At 45.0% G+C, this 19,891-nt stretch overlaps 1 protein-coding gene across 1 annotated transcript in view; it reads left to right on the top strand.

Annotated features, from left to right (window-relative positions):
• LHX1 (LIM homeobox 1) overlaps window positions 1–13,189 on the top strand; it is a 52,001-nt gene extending 38,812 nt beyond the window's left edge. Inside the window, exons 4-6 of the mRNA XM_081890574.1 lie at window positions 7,067–7,232; window positions 11,154–11,562; window positions 11,738–13,189. Of these exons, the coding sequence (XP_081746700.1) occupies window positions 7,067–7,232; window positions 11,154–11,533 (546 nt within the window). The 3' untranslated portion in view covers window positions 11,534–11,562; window positions 11,738–13,189. The remainder of the gene's footprint in view (window positions 1–7,066; window positions 7,233–11,153; window positions 11,563–11,737) is intronic.
• The last annotated feature ends 6,702 nt before the right edge of the window (window positions 13,190–19,891 follow it).

Raw genomic sequence — 19,891 nt, 5'->3', positions numbered from 1 at the left:
GCTTTGATTTGGATATTTGAAAGCTGATAGGCCCTGCAGTCATCTCTCTCTCTCTCTCTCTCTCTCTCTCTCTCTCTCTCTCTCTCTCTCTCTCTCTCTCTCTCTCTCTCTCTTCCCCCCCCCCTCTCGAATCCAGAAATTGTAATTAACCTGCTCTGGGGATTATAGCAAAAAAAGCGAGCGAGCGAGAGCAGTATATATTCTGGAGGTGTCAAATCTGATTATGGCTCTCGGCCAAGGCGGGCGGGCGCGCCGCTCTGTACATACCGATTTCGGAGAAAGTCTCGCTGGGTTTTACGTCCGAATGAACATGCATGAACTCGGACTGCTCGGAGAGCAAAACGTGGCCTTCAAGACCTGGCGGGTCTCGGCTATTTCGAGATGGATTTTCTGCTTAGGACGGTCAACCTCAGAAAGGAAGGTGGTTTCTTTCTGAATAAGGTCCCGAGTCCACGCGCGTTGAAATAAAGAGGTCCCCTTTCCTCCCCAACACACACACACACGTTAAAAATACGTCGAAATCGGTTTCAGGCTTCGCATTTCATGTGGACCGGATTGCAGATGTAAGCGCGTCCGTTACTCCGGAGAGAGAGTCACTGAAAATCCGGACTCAGGTTCCTTTTGCAACCCCCGAACCAAAGCGCGCGCTTCACATGGAAACACTTCGCGTTGGGGTTGGGGTTTGGGGGGGGTGCGCGCGTGCTTTCTCTTCTCTTCCCCTCTCTTCTCTTCTCTTCTTTTTTCTTTTCTTTTCCCTTGAAAGGCTGCCACGGGTCTCCGTCTCGGCTGGGCGCGCGGAGGACAGTCCGACGGCGCGCGGGTTAGTGGAGGATTTTGGTCAACGAAAAGAAGCGCGGTTTTTGTTTTGTTTTTACGAGGGAGTGGCAGGGGAATAATTCAGAGAAAGATCATGATTAGACCAAAGCTAGAGGTGGCTGTTCGAGGGAGAGAAGGAGGGAAGGAGGACGAGCTTGGTCACTTTCGTCTCTGGGATAAAGACTCTGCGCTCTCCTCCTCCTCCTCGGCCTCTCGCGCTCTCGCCTTCGGGGCTCCGCTGCGCTCCTTTCCCGGTTTGCGAAAAGAAAAGCGGGGCGCTAAGGAGAAGGCTGAGGTCGGAAGGCTGCAGCCACACGCCAAAAGAAAAAGAAAAACCCGAAAGCATAGAGAGCATAGAGATATAATAAACTCGGTTTAAAATGCAATACTAATAGATGAGGATATTAGATATTCAGCAAGATCCGGTGGAGAATAGCCACCGCTAAGACTAATTAACTTCTTTCTCTCTCCCTCTGTATAATCCATACACCTCTCTATATGATATCATACATTTATACCTCTCATTATATATTCTATATATTTAGGTATGTGCGTATTGTATATAATCATAATGTGTTTTGACTGTTTTTAGTACCCGGTTTTTAAATTGTAAGCCGCCCTGAGACCTCATGGTGAAAGACGAATAAGAAATTTATCACAGCAACAAGAACAACAACAACGCCACACGAGGGTGTTCCTTGTAAAATGGAGCCAAAGAAAAAAAGATTATTCGCAGTTTATTGCTTGCAGATTGCATTAGACTAAATACATCTATACTTTGAATACCGAATAGCCTGTTGTTCTTGTTGTTCTTGTTGTTGTTTGGATTTCTTACTCGCCCTTCACCACAAGGGCCCAAGGCAGGTGACAGCACTCTAAAGAGGCAAGATTAAAGTAAATTTAAACTATTTGCTTACACACACACAAATATCTCTCATATACTTCTTCGGGAGTGTATCCCATTAAGCTAAGGGCCCATCCTTAATATTTACGGGCTCAGAGCCCATATACACGTTTACTCGGGTGTAAGGCCTCCGGTGTTCCATGAGGCCGGGGCCCGAGCGTGCGGTGGAAATTCAGCCCCGCGGACCTGAGCTGGAGAGCTTCTCCACGAGACTCGCAAGCCCTCAACCTGCCTCCTTGGAGTAAACAGCCTCTCTTTCTTGAGTAAACAGAAGCGCTCTTTCTGGAGATTTAGGAAGGGGTGGCGGTGGACCGGGGTTGTCTTGCTGGTGAGCAAGGGCGTGCAGTATGCAGAGTGGGCTCACGGGCGGGGAGTGTGTGTGTGTGTGTGTGTGTGTGTGTGAGAGAGAGAGAGAGAGAGAGAGAGAGAGAGAGAGAGAGAGAGAGAGAGAGAGAGAGAGAGAGAGAGAGAGAGTGTGTCTAGCTTTATTAAGGATTCCGCTCCAAAACGCCTTTTGTTAATTCTTGAGCTTATCGGATCAGCGTTCAAGGCTGGCAAATAAGAGCTATGGGGTTGCTGAATGTTGGGCTGTGTCTTATGCAAGAATGGATTGGAGGGAGGGAGAGAGAGAGAGAAGCGCACCTCTGGTTGATAGAGGGGGGGGGACGGGGTTAAAGGTGGGGAGGGGGACGCTGCCTTGACTTTCCTGCTTGCTAGGATGTGTATATCCGAGAGGGAGTCCCGGGGAGCGCGTCTTTGTAGCAGAAGTGCGGTTGCGAGAGGGCGCTCAAGTGAGCGGAAAGCCTATCAATAAATAGAAATAGCGATAGCCTTTTCTCCTCCTGCCTTTGCCCCTGCAGTTCTGGGGTGAGCTTTAGAGGAAAGACCCTTAGCTCAGTTGTTAGACCATCCATCTACTTTGCGCGCAGAAGTTCCTGATTTCAATCCCCGCCATCTCCAGGAGGGGCCTGGAAAGACTTGGAACCCCGAGGAGCTGCTGCCAGCCAGTGTAGACAGTACTGAGCAAGGTGGGAGTATTGCTCTGGCTCAGTAGGAGGCAGCCGCTTTGCGTCCCAGGTTAAATTCGCGGCATCTCCACCTCCGGCTTATATAGAAGAGCAAGTTTCTCGGATAGAAGTGCTCCAACCAGCACAGATAAGGTCAAAGGATCCCTTAAGACAGCCTTTCTCAACCTGTGGGTCCCCAGATGTTGTTGAACTACAACTCCCATCATCTCTAGCTAGCAAGGCCAGAGCTCAGGGATGATGGGAGTTGTAGTCCAACACAATCAGTGAGCATGGCAGTGGCTTCCTCTGGTCTACACATGCATACTTAGATGTGCACATGCCCATTTTCTCTGCATGGACAATCCTCTGGGGCTGTACTGCAATGTTTGCAAGTAAGTCTGTATGTATTTGCATGGCTTATCCATGTCTTGGTTAGGCCCAGGATCAACTCCCCTTTCAGCATGGGTGACCTTAGATCAGTCCACATCTCACTGCCTAACCTACCTCACAGGGTTGTTGTAGGAATAAAATGGAGGGGGGGGGGAGAAGAGAGACATACCCCCCCCCCGCAGAGCTGCCTGGAGAACAGACTCTTATTATTAGTGTTGTTGTTAATTCATTTTATTAGTCCCTTGACTCAGAAGGACTCACAAAATTTAAAAGCGTAAAAGGATGGCATAAAATCAGGGGGGAGAGGGAGAAGAAGAATGCATTGCAATAAAAGCCATACAGTAATCTATAAAATAAACCCAATAAAACAGCAGGGAAAACACATCACCAATAGACAGCAAAATCTAAACGGATGGTGGGATGGGACTGTAAGGTAGTTATTATCCCTCCTCCTTAATGCTGTTTCCCAAATCTCTGCCCACCCAAAACACTGTTTGCCTAGTTTCCCCCACTCAGATTATAAACGTATCTAGATACAGACAATGTGTTTGTACAGCTCCTGACACTAATATATAGATTGCAATTTAATGGCCATCAGTTTATACATTTTGCAATTTACACCAGGTGTGGGGCGCTATTGGCCCTCCAGATGTTGCTATACTACAACTTCCAGCAATGGCCAGTGTAGATTGCACTACTTCAAGCTGTAGATTGGGGGGGGGACACATATTTTTAATGCTTTGTCCAATATTGAACATAACCTGCAAGTAGAAAACTAGCCCAGCAGGGAATGATCTAGGCTACCACAACCTCTCTGGCCAGTGTGAAACTATTAGTCGTAGGGAATTCATTTCTGAATGAATTCAAAACTGGAGCCTCTTCCTGCAGCCTGAAATGGTACTGTCCGCTTTGGCTCGTGTAGGCCACCCCACAAATATGCTGGCTGGTGGCTGATGGGAGTTGGAGTCCAACAGGACTCCATGTTGGCTACTCCAGATGTATGCTCAAGGGGAGGCGAGGCGGAAAGGAGATATTCACACAGGGGGTACTGATTCTTTTCTGCTAGGACCTGCCTCTGAAATGTGAAACAAACGTGCAAATTAGATCTTTCCTTGTGCAATCTGGAATCAAATAAAGTCAAGGCTGAAAGCACATGCAGTCAGCACTCTGCTGGAGCCAAACAAGTCCCAAATGTAAGAATGGCCTGCTGGATCAGGCCAATGGCCCACCTAGTCTAACATCCTGTTCCCACAGTGGCCAACCAGATAGATGCCCGTGGTCAGCAAGCAAGCAGGATTCAAGCACAACAGCACTGTCCTCTCCTGTGGCTTCCAGCAAGTGATGTTCAGAAACATTACTGCCTCTAAATGTGGGTGAGCTGCAGTGCAGGCTAGTCCATTAATGGGCGAATGGGGCCATGCCCACTAAGCTCAGCTTGCCTTCAGCCAGCCCTGCCACCTGCTTGCTTTCTTTCCTGCAACCAGCCCAGGATTTGGCATTGGTGGTGAGATTCCTCCTCCTTCATCCCAGCGTTGCCCTTGTAGAACTCAACAGGGAGGTGAAAAGAGTGAAGCTACACTCAGTTGGCTCCGCCTTTCAGTGACTCTGACTCCACCCACTGTTTGAGCTCCTTGCATTCCACCACAGCAGTTTCGGTGGACCGCAGTCACCAATGGGTCCTGGTCAGTGCCGGATTTACATATAAGCTAAACAAGCTGTATAGCTTAGGGCAGGGGTCAGCAAACTTACATGGGGTCAGCAAACTTTTTCAGCAGGGGGCCGGTCCACTGTCCCTCAGACCTTTTGGGGGGGCCGGACTATATTTTGGAGGGGGGGGAGAACGAATTCCTATGCCCCACAAATAACCCCAAGATGCATTTTAAATAAAAGCGCACATTCTACTCATGTAAAAACACCAGGCAGGACCCACAAATAACTCAGAGATGCATTTTAATTAAAAGGACACATTCCACTCATGTAAAAACATGCTGATTCCCAGACTGTCCGCAGGCCGGATTTAGGAGGTGATTGGGCTGGATCCGGCCCCCGGGCCTTAGTTTGCCTACCCATGGCTTAGGGCCCCACTCTTTTGGGGGCCCCAAAAAAAATTTAAAGGGAAAAAACCTGGATGTACATTTCCAAAATATAAGATAAAAAACAAATAAAATAAAACCTACTGTACATACAGCAACAGTGTTTTGTGTTGTGTAGGCTCCTATTTGTTATGTGCAAATGACTCTAGATACCTATTAGGTCCATAAATGACCGTATAGCATATATTCAACACAAAAACACAGCAACAATTTGTTGTTGGCAAAGGACAGCTGGACATATAAAGGGCCCATTACCTTCAGTAGCTTAGAGCCTCATCAAACCGAAATCCAGCCCTTGTCCTGGTACTCTCAGAGCCCCCCACCTCCTCCTCCTTTTAACTTCGGGTACTGCTGGACAAAGATCTATCACTTGCTTCAGACCTCTTGTAAAGACACACCAGGCTTTTACTGACCCATAATACCAGACCCTGCTTTTTTCTGTATTAATTCCCTTTATTGTTTTTTTTAATGTGCTTTTATACCACTGTTTTACATGTTTTCTATTGTATTTTTGTTCCAATGATCTCATTTACTGCTTTAATCGTGTACACCACTTAAGGTATTTTAATTTTTTAAGTGCTTTATCAATGTTTTAATTGCCTGATTGATCGATGAATCAATGAATACTGGGGTTGTGTCTTGCACTGGTGTACGGTACATTTCAAGCGCACACATGAATCTTGGGAACTGTCGTTTGTTAAGGGTGCTGGGAAGTGTAGCTCTGGGAGGGGTAAAACGACACTGTGCTGGGGTTCTTTAAATGGATAGTGCGTGCACAGCTGTGCGCGTACACGAGTTCTGTCCCTATATGCAAGACTTGCCACCCTTCTGTGAACGTGGGGACCTGGTGTGTGTGTTTATCTGCAAAATGCGTGCAAGCAGGGAGGCTGGTATCTGGACTATGTCCCCGTGAGTGTGTGCTTGTCAGCGAAAGGGAGCATCTGTATTTGCGTATGCTGAGCCAGTCAAGGGGTGGAGAGCGGATTCTTTCCGGTGGTGTGTAAACCGCGGCGCTCCCCGAATCCGGATTTGCGCTGTTCTTTCTTCTGAGCCAGAGGATATCTTGAAGCCCGATAATTTTCCCTCCAGTAAAATTCTCTCTCTCTCTCTCTCTCTCTCTCGCTCTCGCTCTCTCTCGTGTGTGTGTGTGTTCGTGTGTGCGAGAGAGAGAGAGAGATTTACCTTCAGTGAAATTATAATTAGATACATGTATGAGCGAATAAGAATCGAGCAGTTTCAACTCCAGATCTCTGCACACCATTTCACTTTAACAAATTGCGGATTGGGTGAATGACGTGTGGTTGTCTCCAGCTAAATTGTACTCCGAGGAGACCCACTGAAATTAACGAGCCTAAGTTAGTCGTACCAATTAAATTCAATGGGTTTGCTCTGAATGAAACTGACGTTGGATACAACCGAAAGAGGCATTGCTTTAACAATCCTGGCGTCTAATCCGGTTCCCTTCCCGGCCCGCTTGTCAACCCTGGTATATGTGTTAATCCAGCACTGCTCCCTCCGTTTAGCTGCTTTGAGAATCCGGTTTCCCTGGTTTGATATACCTTCGTGGGTGTTCTTAGGTTGTATTTTGGCGTCTCTGAACTGTCAGCCTAGCGTCCTCCATCCGCACCCCCTGCTGGCCTGCCTGCCTGCCTGACCCTTCGGCGAATGCCCTGGGCGAGTGTTCCAAAAGCTCTCCAAACGGCGTCTCTCCGTGCGCCCTAGGCGCACCACGGGAGCGACCCTGCTTGGCTTCTCTTTCCCCGTGGCTCTAGCGTTGATCCCCGGGCCCTTGTCCTCGCCTCGGTATCCCAGGCAGCCTCTCAACTCCGGCTTCTCTTCCTCCTTCTCCCTGGCAGGTTTGGTTCCAGAATCGGCGTTCCAAAGAAAGGCGCATGAAGCAACTGAGCGCGCTGGGGGCCCGACGGCACGCGTTTTTCCGCAGCCCCCGCCGCATGAGGCCGCTGGTAGATCGTCTGGAGCCGGGAGAGCTCATCCCCAACGGGCCCTTCTCCTTTTACGGAGGTGGGTAAGCGCGGGGGGTGGTTCCTGGGCGTGTTCACACGTCTCCATAGCTGCATCTACACACACAAGCCAGTTCTAGAATTTTGATTTTACACCTCTTGACAGGCCTGGAACCAGCCAGTTTTCAGGGAGGGTGCACTGCAAAACCGTCAGGAAATAAACTTGTTATTAGGCTGTTTAATTTTAGATAATATTTATAATATTTACATTTTTATAAAATTTTTGGTGGGAACCTAATCCCAGCCCATTAGCCAGAAAACTTACTTCTTAGTGACTAATTTGGCACTGCATCCTTTCCCTTTATTTCCAACTAAAAGGTGCACCTTTTAGTTTTAGGGTTTGCTTTTAGGGTAACTGAAAATTAAGCAGGTGCCTGTAATCTCCCTTGAGTGTACCAGAACCAGTGCTCAAGTCATGGGGAGGGGGGTATAAAGGCTTTATGAAATCCTTAGCCCCCCACGTTTTAGCCAAATCATGCTTCCTGGCCTCCTATAAGCAGTAGCTTAAGAGGATCATCCTAAATGGTAAAGAGGCTGAACTGCCTCCCTCACAAGAGAAGAAGCTGCTTCACACTGAGTCAGACCATTGATCCACCAAGCTCAGTGTTATCTACATTGACTTGTTAGCGATTCCCCCAGGTTTCAGGCAGGATCCTTTCCTAGCTCTACCTGGAGATGAGCCTGGGATTTCCTTTATGCAAAGCAGATCCTCTGTCACTGAGCTACAGCTCTTTCTGCAAAGGTCCTCTGTGAAGCTGAATCCACAAAGAGCCTTGCTTTTAGAATCTGGAATGAATCTCTCCATGCAGCTCCATAGGGTCTAGCCTAATGCAACAACAACAACAACAACAAAGTGTTTTTATACCCTACCCATCTGACCCCAGACACTCTGGGCAGCTTCCAACAAAATACAGTGGTACTTCAGGTTACATATGCTTCAGGTTACATACGCTTCAGGTTACAGACTCCGCTAACCCAGAAATTGTGCTTCAGGTTAAGAACTTTGCTTCAGGATAAGAACAGAAATCGTGCTCTGGCAGCGTGGCGGCAGCAGGAGGCCCCATTAGCTAAAGTGGTGCTTCAGGTTAAGAACAGTTTCAGGTTAAGAACGGACCTCTGGAACGAATTAAGTACTTAACCCGAGGTACCACTGTATAAAGGAACAAAACAAAACATCAAACATTAAAAGCACCTCAAAACTCAGAACCAAACTAAGCATGAAATTAACTGCATAGTTCTGTCCTGAAATGCAAGGGGTGAGTGGGAGTCCCCTCCAATTGCCAATTTGGGGTGGGGGCTGGTGCAGATTGGAACCCTAGCATAGGGGGGGGGGCACTCACAGAGATAAACAATATGTGTTGGTGCTGTTCTTCCCAATCAGTCAGAAAGAAGCAAACCTGATCCTGCCTTCTTTGTGTTCTGGGCCAATTAGATCAAAGGCACTGGGATGACTGGCAAGCCCTAACCCATTTTTAAGGTGAGAGGAGGGTGTCATGTTGGCTAGCCCCGGTGTAAGGGATATAATGATCTTGCAGTGGGGCCTGAGGCTGATTCCACACAGCTGCTATTTTCAGGAAGGATTCAGGTTCATTCATTTATAGAATTTGTAGACCACTCTTCAGCCAAGAAGGCTCCCAGAGTGGCTTAAATGCAATCAGTTAAAACAGGACAGTCCATGCCTGCAGGCTTAAAATTGGGGGAGGTGGGAAATGACCCACCAGGGAAGGGGGAGAAGGAGGGGAAAAAATAAATCTCAGACACCAATTATTAAATAGTTATTCTTATAATGACTAGCTGACACAGTTCAGGGGTACGAGGTGCGTGCCAGAGCTGGTCTTTCAGCTAAGCTGATGGAATGAGCACCGCTTTCTATATCTCCCACTGAGGCAGTCTATGGAATGACTGCCCCAAAGTGACTGTCTGATGGAGTTATCATGTTTTTTTGGGGGACGACTACAACGACACTGTTGTTCAGTGGTAGGTTGCACAATTATAGCTGATGGGAAATATTGTCTCTCCTAAAATATCAGGCCTTTTTGCAGTAAGGAAAGTGACAGGGAGGGTGTAGGATGACACTGGCTTTGACACAGTGCCATCTAGCCTACCCACAGACAAGCCAGAATGAATGCTCCTTAAATAGTCAATGTAGTCTAACCTCCCTGCAAACAAAGACTGTAATCCTAAAAATCCGCTTTCCTGGGAGTAAGCGCCACTGAATCCAATAAGAAGTACTTTTGAGGAGATAATATGTTTGCACACCACCATATTAATACCGGTTCCACGGAAATACAGGGAATGTTCCCCAGAGTGATCTTGGCTGCAGAGTTCATCTTCATCTTTATAAGAATTTTGGCGTTCTCTCATTCTTAAAAACAAAATCAAGCTTCTCTTATTGTTGAAATTTTTTTTATTTCAAGTTACTGGGTGAAATCAGAAACCACAGAATTTTCTGTGCCCCCCTCTTCCCCTTATCAGCATAATCAGATCAAAGTGTGAAAATAATAACAATTTAGCAAAATTGATTCAACTTGGCATCTTATAGCAGAGTGTGGTTTTAATTTATTGTGGAATTTGCATTCAATACATTTTAATCTAAAGTTGAGGACGTGCAAACAGGTTTTAAGATGCAACTAGGGGGAAAGGTGGGGTTGTTTATGAAAAGCATTTGCAACTGTGTAGGTGCCTGGTCCTTGCCCCTCCCCCAACATAATGAGGTTTTTTTAAGTAAGGAGAAACAAAATTTGCAATCATCAGCATCAGGCCCAGAGCTGTCACTGGTGGCACAGATGCTGATGCAGACCACGTTTGTCACTGTAATTTGCCACTTTCGGGGGGGGTACTGGGGGGGTCAGAGCCTGGGCTGTGGTGGTTCAGACTTCAGCTCTGAGGTCAACCCAAGTTGCACCACTGTGGAGGTGGTGGCTGGGGGCCTCATCAGGGCCTCCCCAAATCATTTTGCTGACTGTGGCAAAGCAGAAAATGGTACCAGGTCAAGGTGCAAAAGACGGCTAGGCTAGGCTATATGCTTCTGAATACCAATTACTGGAAACTACAGGAGGGGAGCACAGGGTGCCATATTACCACATTCTGCTCCTGCTTGCAGGCTTTCTATTGGAACACCTGGCTGTCCCCTGTGAGAACAGGATGCTAGACTAGATGGGCCATTGGCCTGATCCGGCTGGCTTTTCCTATGTTTCTCCTTCTCTAATCGAGACATGGGGAAGCTCAGCCCACCACAAACCACATAGTGAAAAGGGCAACATACCCCTACGGAACTAATCAAATTTGGTTATGCAGTATTGACAGCTGATCAGGCTATCCTCTGCTGTTCTTATGGTCTAAAATAACAATAATTTTATTGTTTATATCCCGCCCACCTGGCTGGGTTTCCCCAGCCACTCTGGGCAGCTTCCAGCAAAAGATAAAATAACAACAACAACAATTTATTTATACCCCGGCTAAGTTTCCCCAGCCACTCTGGGCAGCTCCCAATCAAGTGTTAAAACCAATACAGCATTAAATACAGTATTAAAAGCTTCCCTAAACAGGGCTGCCTTCAGATGTCTTTTAAAGATAAGAGCTGCTTATTTCCTTCGCATCTGAAGGGAGGGCGTTCCACAGGGCGGGTGCCACTACCGAGAAGGCCCTCTGTCTGGTTCCCTGTAACCTCACTTCTCGCAATGAGGGAACCGCCAGAAGGCCCTCAGAGCTGTATCTCAGCGTCTGGGCTGAACGATGGTGGTGGAGACGCTCCTTCAGGTATACAGGACCAAGGCTGTTTAGGGCTTTAAAGGTCAGCACCAACACTTTGAATTGTGCTCAGAAACACAACAAAACATTAAAAAACCTCCTGATGCAGCAAAGAAAGAAAGCAATATCCGTGGCATGTACGTCAACCTTTTATCTTTTCTTCGCCTGCCAGATTACCAGAGCGAGTACTACGGACCTGGGAGCAACTACGATTTCTTCCCGCAAGGACCGCCTTCCTCTCAAGCCCAGACACCGGTGGATCTCCCTTTCGTGCCATCGTCCGGATCATCAGGAACGCCTCTGGGGGGGATGGACCACCCCTTACCTGGACACCACCCTTCCAGCGAAGCTCAGCGTTTCACAGATATCATGTCACACCCACCTGGGGACTCTCCGAGCCCTGAACCCAACCTACCTGGCTCCTTGCACTCCATGTCGGCCGAAGTTTTTGGGCCGAGTCCTCCGTTTTCCTCGATATCTGTCAACGGCGGTGCTAACTATGGCAGCCACTTATCACATCCGCCCGAAATGAACGAGGCTGCTGTATGGTAGCTTTAAATACCAAGACTGGGGGCTGAGAAGTAAGTGGCCAGTCGACACCCACCTTTGCTTACATCCAGGTGTATAGAAATGAGTTCGAGCAAATAGTTTCTTTTTTTTTCTTGCCCTAAGACATATAGATATATAGATATATATGTTGGGGGTTTTGCTTTTTTTTTGGTGAACTTTGGGGATTAACTGAATTATTCATTTCAGATCAAAGCCCAGGGAGATTTTGGTATAAACCGGAGGACAATCTTCATGATACAGAATGAACAGGAGAAAAGAAAAGACAAGGGGGGGGAATATGAAGAAAGTAATCTCTTTTTGTACCAAGTGAAGAAGGAAAAAAGACACTGGCGAAGTGGATTTGTTTCGATACTGCCATATACTATGGGATGGTGAATAGTGAGTGTCCGCATTCACTAGACTATAACTCTAGGGGGGGAAAAAACAAGATTCTCAGAGACTTTTCTTATAGGAAAAGAAACCAATATTGAATAAAGGCAAGGTCAACAAGAACAAGAAAAAAAAAGCTTCAAGGAATTCTAGCATTTTTTAAAATGATGATTCTTTTGGTATTATTGATTTGTTTAATTTTGCCTCCGAACATTCAACATGAGCCACAACAATAGACTTTTAAAGCTTCAGAAATGTCAGGTGGGGCAAATGAAATGTAGTTAATTTTGTTGTTATTTTTGGGAGGGTGGTGCTTTTATGTTTATTTTATTTTCATTGGCCAAAATAGCAAATATTTAAATATAAGCCCTCCGAATCAACTCTTCTACCTTCTCTGAGCGACACACACCAATAATCCTCAAAACCCAGAAGTCTTCTGCTAGACTTCTAAGTAAAAAAAAAAACTGACTTGAAAAGAAACGAACGACAAAGTATTCTACCTTCAGAAAAATAAAAGCTAAACAAACAAAAATAAAAAATAAAAAGACTCTATGAAACTAGAAAAAAAAGCAGTCAACTGTTTACGTCGAATGTTAAATTCAGGAGCGCAATGTTTTACTTAAAAAAAAATTCCTGTTTTAGAACCTCTTGTTCAAAAGCAAAGTATTTTGAGCAATCAACCAAAATAGTTCATTTTTCCTTCTTTTTCCTTTTTTTTCTGTAGTTGTTATAAGACATTACAGGGCTTGTGTTTCACTGTGCTAGTTTGTAAAGGTGGCGTTTACAGCAGGCAAAGAATAAAAACTTATAAAATCAAACAGTTGCCAAATAAAACAATTCTATAGCACAAAATACTCTTTGGGGGTGCTGTACCCACAGCCCGGGGGAAAAACGCAAAACATTTTAAACAAAGTGTTACAAGGTTAAGAGGGGGGGAAATTTAACATCTTTGCTAATGTTTAGTCCTGTTCAACATTAATGGAATTGTTAATATGACTTATATAGACCCACACAGGTTTTATTTTTGTGTCTTTAAAAGAAAAAAAAAGTCCAAAATATTTAAATTTTATGGTCAAATATGCAGTCAGCAGCTGCTACTTTTTTTCCTTTATATATTAAATTTCTCATATGTCTTTTATTGTTCAAATAAACCTAAGCTTGTGTGACCTCCAGTGCATATTAGACCATTCACTGTATGAAAGGGGGGGAAAGTTGGATTAAAAAATTTGTGAATTTTTAATAAAATTAGAAAATCTGATGTTTAGATAACCTGTGTTTCATTCAATGCTTTGAAAGATTTATGACATTGGGAGAGAAAGGTGGTCAAGAAGGAGCATTCTGATCTCTTTTAAATATTGCCAAAAGAAAATTTTAATTATGTGGGTTCTTCCTCAGGCAATTATTTCCTCAGAATTTTTTTCTTTGGGATTCTGAGGAATAGCAGAACAGCTTTTTATAAGAATATCGAAATCTGAGGATGTTTTCACTCATCCATAACTTGTCGTTGGATTCTGCATTAATTCAATGAGAATCTGGTGGTTTCTCCTCAGATTACGTTTTTGAGTCATTTTGAGGAAAGCGCTACGAGTTTTGATAATGCTGGCAACATTGCTCAAGTTGGGTTGTCATTGGATTTCATGTTAAAATTAAGTTTGAAGTGCTTTAGGAGCTTTTTCCTCAGTGATTTGAAGAAGCATCGTGAGGAATCCTGAGAGAAACTCCCAAGGTTTTCCCGCCATGTCTGATAAAGTGGTTACAGCAGGGTGTTCACCGCTCTCTTGGATATATCTGGTACCATGGGACCTTCTTACAGCAGATAGTTACTGAGTGTGGATTTGAAGAACATACACACACATTTGAATGAAGCTCACTCTGCCCCAAGTACTTGTAGGATTGAAGTACAGTGGTACCTCGGGTTACATACGCTTCAGGTTACATACGCTTCAGGTTACATACGCTTCAGGTTACATATGCTTCAGGTTACATACGCTTCAGGTTACATACGCTTCAGGTTACATACGCTTCAGGTTACAGACTCTGCTAACCCAGAAATAGTGCTTCAGGTTAATAAATTTGCTTCAGGAAGAGAACAGAAATTGTGCTCCGGCAGCGCGGCAGCAGCAGGAGGCCCCATTAGCTAAAGTGGTGCTTCAGATTAAGAACAGTTTCAGGTTAAGTACGGACCTCCGGAACGAATTAAGTACTTAACCTGAGGTACCACTGTACGGCTCTACCATTAGGCTGAGTCAACCGCTTCAGGTGGCAGTGCCCCCTGTTCCAGCCACTCCTCCAATTCCCCTCCATTGGACACAACTGCGTGCGCAACACAACTAAGCTAACCTTGAAAGAAGATGAATTTTTATTGTCATGGTTTAACCACAAGACCGAGCCTCTATTATATTCCCTGTAGCTTGGCCTACTCTTGAGGATTGCAGTGGATTCTCACCACTTTAAGCAGTAACGGCTTCCCCCCAAAGGATTATGGGAGCTGTCATTTGTTAAGGTTTCTGAGAGTTGTTAGGCCTGTATTCCCCTCTCAGAGATACAATTTCCAGACTTCCTGAGCAGTGGCGTAGCGTGGGGGGTGCAGGGCGGGCCGGCCGCACCGGGCGCAACATCTGGGGGGGGGGGTGCGCTCGCACTCGCAGCTCTCTGCCCCTACCTGGCTCACTCGGGTTAGGGGGCGCAAATTACTTGCCTTGCCCCGGGTGCTGACAACCCACGCTACGCCACTGTTCCTGAGGAAGAGAGATTGACGAACCGCTCTGTGAATTATAGGACTGTGAGGGGAACGGGGGCCTTCTAACAACTCTCAGCACCCCTAACAAAATACAGCTCCCATAATTATTTAGGGGAAGTAGTCTCCTCAGGCAGAAGTGACAGGCACCCTCCATTCCTCTTGAACCCAGGGCCATTCCCCTGTGTTGGGGATCAGACCTATATAAACCACAGGCTGGAGGAGGTCATCCTGTTGCCAGGTTGAAGTTAAGATTCAACAATAGCTCTAGTCAGCTGCTGTGCATGGAACAGGGAGGGCATGGAACAGGGAGGGCGCCATCTTGTCCTCTGCTCCGGGCAGCGCAGTGTCTGAGACGAGCCCTGCCTATTCATGCAGTATCTTCACTCAACCTTTATTTTCAGGCTGGTAGGGATGCCATGTTCTGGTTCGCCTCAGGTGCGAAAATGTCTTGGGCTGGCCCTGGGTAGCAGGGGTGAGGAACCTTTGCAAGCCTGAGGGCTGCCGCCTCTCACAGGCAAACATTTGAGGGACTCACGCCATGTCAGTGCTGGATGGGGCCAGAGGAGAGTGAGTGGGACAGAAGAGGCCACACTTGCCTTTGTACATTCCAGCCACGTGAAAGTCGTACACTTTAACACACTATCTCTCCATCCCTCATTCAGGGGAGCAAGAGGCACAGTCAAAGTTTAATGAAACATTTCATTCAGGTGAAAGGATTTGAGGAGGAATGGCTAGAGGCATGGCCTGGGGTTGTAGCACCTGCCCTGAGGGGAATCCTGAGGCCTACCTGGACCTGAGGTCAGTGGCATAGCGTGGGGGGTGCAGGGGGGCCGGCTGCACCGGGCGCAACATCTGGGGGTTAGGGGGCACAAATCCACGGGTTAGGGGGCGCAAATTACTTGCCTTGCCCCGGGTGCTGACAACCCACGCTACGCTACTGCCTGAGGTTCCCCACAACTCTTAAATGTCCTTTATCTACTCTCTTTTTCTCCCTGGACATAATTTGGCAACTCAGCATCTTTTACCAGTTTCACTTTCCCTTCCATGTTTGCCCTGTCACTTCAAAGGCTATTATCCGAAGCAGATTGATCTGGAACTGATCAGTCCTCCTGCCCAACTTGGTGGGGCTTATTTCTGAATAAATGTCTATAAAACACAGTGGAGGAAGAAGAGGGCAGCCCCAGGCAATGATTCCTATTTCTTGCCCTTTAAAGTACTGTATCGTGAAAATATTAATTTATGAAGGGGGAACCCACCAAAGTACGTTTTCCTATTGTAATGGCCATTTCCCAATATTGGGAAGAAAAGCGTTAATTTTGTGTTGTGCCTCAGATATTCTGAAGCTTATGACCTTCTACCCTGAATTTGAGCACAATCCTATGTGTGTTTACTCCAGAAGTAAGCCTCTCTTCATTCAGCAGGGCTTACTCCTGTGCAAGTGAGCACAGAATAGCAACCTTAACAGCGCAATCGTATGCAAGTCTACTCAGAAGTAAGGAGGCAGTGGGGCTTCCTCCCAGGTTAAATGCAGCCTTAGTCTTTCAGGAGACACAGAATTATCAATTTTGAAAGTGAGGTAGCTGGAACAAGCCAACACAATTATTTTTTCAAAATATGCACACACCCATGCAGGCTTTCCATTATATATTTAGTGCTTTTTTATATTGGGAAGAAAAGCATTAATCGGGCACTCTGGGGGGTTAGAAATGCAGTTTTTACATGGGTCGATATATTGGGATGTTTTCTGGTATGGCTGAATGCTTCCATAAGTACTCATATCTGCTATTGAATTCCCAGTACATTCTGCGTATGTTTGTTGTTTGATTATATGGCGTGGGTGGGCTGCAGTTCTAACTACACTTACCAGGGAGTAAGCCACATTGAGCTCTTGGCATGCACAGGATTTTGCTTTTGAACACCTCTTCTCTTTTTACTAAAATTAATCATATAGTATGGTCTTTTGAAACCTAGGTGCCAGTCAAATATGCAAATGGAGAATCACAAGCTGGGGGACAAATTAGGCTCAGTACTTGTGGGTGCTTATGATTGGTTTCAAAAAGGAATAATCAAACATTTTATGGGTGGAATAAAAACCTTTCCAGTTGATGGCCTGGCCAGTGAGTGTGATGAAGTGTAAATGGCACTATAAGCACTCATTGAGGGAACCAAATCTTTCTAATTCCATCCATGATCTGTATGGGGAAAGGAATGAAAATCAATAAATCATATTGATTCATGAAGGAATGCTTTGTCCCCTAATTTGTGAAATATTTAATGTGGTGGTGATGGGGGACTGGATCCTGAACGTTAGTTGGATCCTTAACTGCCCCATTTCTTAACAGGACAACTTTTACAGATAGGCAGGGCTATCCACGTGTCACTCACCTGACATCACAATGACATCAGGTGACCCATCTTCCTTTGCCTGCATGGCTTGAAATCAAACCACACAGGCAAAAGCACAGCACTTTGAAAGTGCTGATGATCAGTTGATGATCAGAGCTTGCAAAGCCTGGTGCCTTTTGACCTGTCCTGCACCTGACATCAGGTGTAGCACAGGTGTGCATGGCTTGGTTGAACAGCCTTGCACATCAAAGGGGGAGGCCTGGGAGGGCTAATTAGACCAGGGGGCAGTGGTTCACCGCTGCTGATTTAACATGTGGCAAATTTCACTTAGCCACAGCTTAAAAGTAGTTTACAATATTAGATCCTACTTTTTTAGGATTTTTACAATAAAGCAGTGTATAAATTTTGTGAAATAAAACACAAGCATATCTTTTCCACGCCTAGTGCCACTTTCTGAACCTGCAAAATACATACACACTCAATATTACCTTTCTGTTTGTCTTTTAATCACCTAATAATTCAATGTGAGACATGCCTACCCAGACATTAATCCCACTTAATTCAAATAAATTTACTCTCAAGTCAGTAGATCAGGACTACAGTCACCCTAAAATATACTGCCACAGATGACTTCTGCAGAGGGGTATTAGTGTTAGCAAAGACAACAGAGCCTTTTGTAACCTTAAGAACCAACAAACTTATGATGGCATAAGCTTTCACAGACTACAGTCCCATTCATCAGATAAAACTGTTTAAGTGGATTGCAAATTATATAAACACATTATACATCATTTTATTTGTATGCTGCCTTTCCATAATTGGGACCATGCTCAAGGAGGCTTACAACATGTAAAATAATAAGAATGCATAATTATATACATAACAAAAATAGTCAAGCAATGAATAAAACATCAAAAAGTACACAACCTGATGGAACAATGTCCATATAAATATTAATAGGATCCAAAATAAAAACACATTTTTTTAAAAAATGTAAGTAACAGCAGCAGCCCCTCCCTAACAAAAACCCAGCCCAATTAAATTGCATTTTCTTGTGGTCATGGAGACTGGAGAAACTTCAGGAATTTGCATGCTGGGAATGTTGCCAACTGTGCATAGGTATCACTTCCATTGCCTGACCCACATTCCCTCTCAACCCACCCACCATTGGGCAGGGAATGTCAGACTGACAGTGGCTCTCCAGGCCAAGAAGGTTTTCCCTCCCCAAGCCCCTCCTATTCAATCATTTAAAAGGCAAAACAGCTTCAGTTGGAAGCTCTCTTATCAGCAGACCTGCATGGGATTTGGGGCTACCTATTTGTTAACTCTTTTAAGGCTGCCAACAGGGAAGTCTTGATAGTCCCCCCCCCCCAATAATATGTTGAGATACCCAGGAAACCAGTGTGTTTGTTGTAGGGCTTTTGCACTACTGGTGTGAGGCAGCTGCTAAGAGACCAAGCTATGAATCAAGAACTCAGTAGCTGGGCTCAGGCCATACACTCTTTTATTTGGCCTCTGTTTCCCCTTCTGTGAAATGTACGCAAATGACACTCGCTTATCGTCATAAGGATTTCAGTTACACGAAGTGTTTTGGGCATTTGAAACGTAACACATTATTAGAGCGCAGCATGAAGATCAAGGCAGCTTAGACTGAAATCCATCCTCTCAGCTGTAAAAGTTAACACACACATGGTAGACATGTTGGCCTGCGTTCTCACAAAAGCAAGGAGGAGTTGTAATAAATGTGTTAAGCCTTCAAGGTGCCACAAGTGTCACCATGTTGCCCTCCCAAAACTGCAAGACCCAGAGTGGTTTAACAATCCATTGCTCTTCCCAAGGACCTTGGAGAACTGTAGCTCTGATAGAGGAAATGGAGGGGGGTGTCTCCTAACATCTCTCATAACCCAGAACTATGGCTCCCAGATTTCTTTGGGGGAAGCCATGCCTGTCTCAAAGTAGTGCCCTAATGCTAGTGCTGCTGTACGTCTAGATTTTCCTGGATATTACCAGGATTTCAAAGGCGGAAGTGATGTCTGGAGGGAATTTTGAGAAGGCCACGGTTTGTCCTGGATCTTTGGCAAGTAAACAAACAAACAAAAAAAAGGCAGGTTTTTGGGGGGGTTTTCTGTGTTTTCCTATAATAATAATATTAATAATAATAATAAGCTAAACAACTTTCAGTGTTTTTACTTTTTGAAATATGGCAACCCGACATAGTGCTTTAAATATATTTGTTGTGAATGTGGCCACTGCCATTATCATCACCCTCACTTTTAATGTGCATGCTCCCTTGGCGCAGGGAAATCATGCTGAAGGCAACCCAGAACATGAAAAGAAAATTACACAATTAACTAAAAACATACCAACATAATAATAATATAATATAATATAATATAATATAATATAATAATATAATATAATAATGTAATATAATATAATATAATATAATATAATATAATATAATATAATATAATATAATATAATATAATATAATATATAAATTTATTATTTATAGCCCGCCCATCTGCCTGGGTTTCCCCAGCCACTCTGGGCGGCTTCCAACAAAATATTAAAATACTATCAAATATTAAAAGCTTCCCTAAACAGGGCTGCCTTCGGATGTCTTCTAAAAGTCAGATAGTTGTTTATTTCTTTGACATCTGATCAATAAGTTGATAAAAGCGTCTCGTTAAGAAACATTCACCGAAATTAAGCAACAAAATTTATACACTGATTGTAAAACAAAACAGCAATCCTCGAACCCCCTTAAAGATTCATCGCAAGGTCTGGTAGCAAAAAAAATGGAATAAAAATAGGGTTGGCCGCTGCAGTGGTGCTCCAGCCATAATGAAAACCGCCCTGGGAACTTGAGCGGAGGGTGCACG

The sequence above is a fragment of the Podarcis melisellensis genome (genome assembly GCF_964234715.1).
Source record: "Podarcis melisellensis genome assembly, chromosome: 15".
NCBI classification, from domain to species: Eukaryota; Metazoa; Chordata; class Lepidosauria; order Squamata; family Lacertidae; genus Podarcis; species Podarcis melisellensis.
The sequence above is the reverse complement of the archived record's forward strand: the minus strand, read 5'-3'. Positions and strand labels throughout refer to the sequence as shown.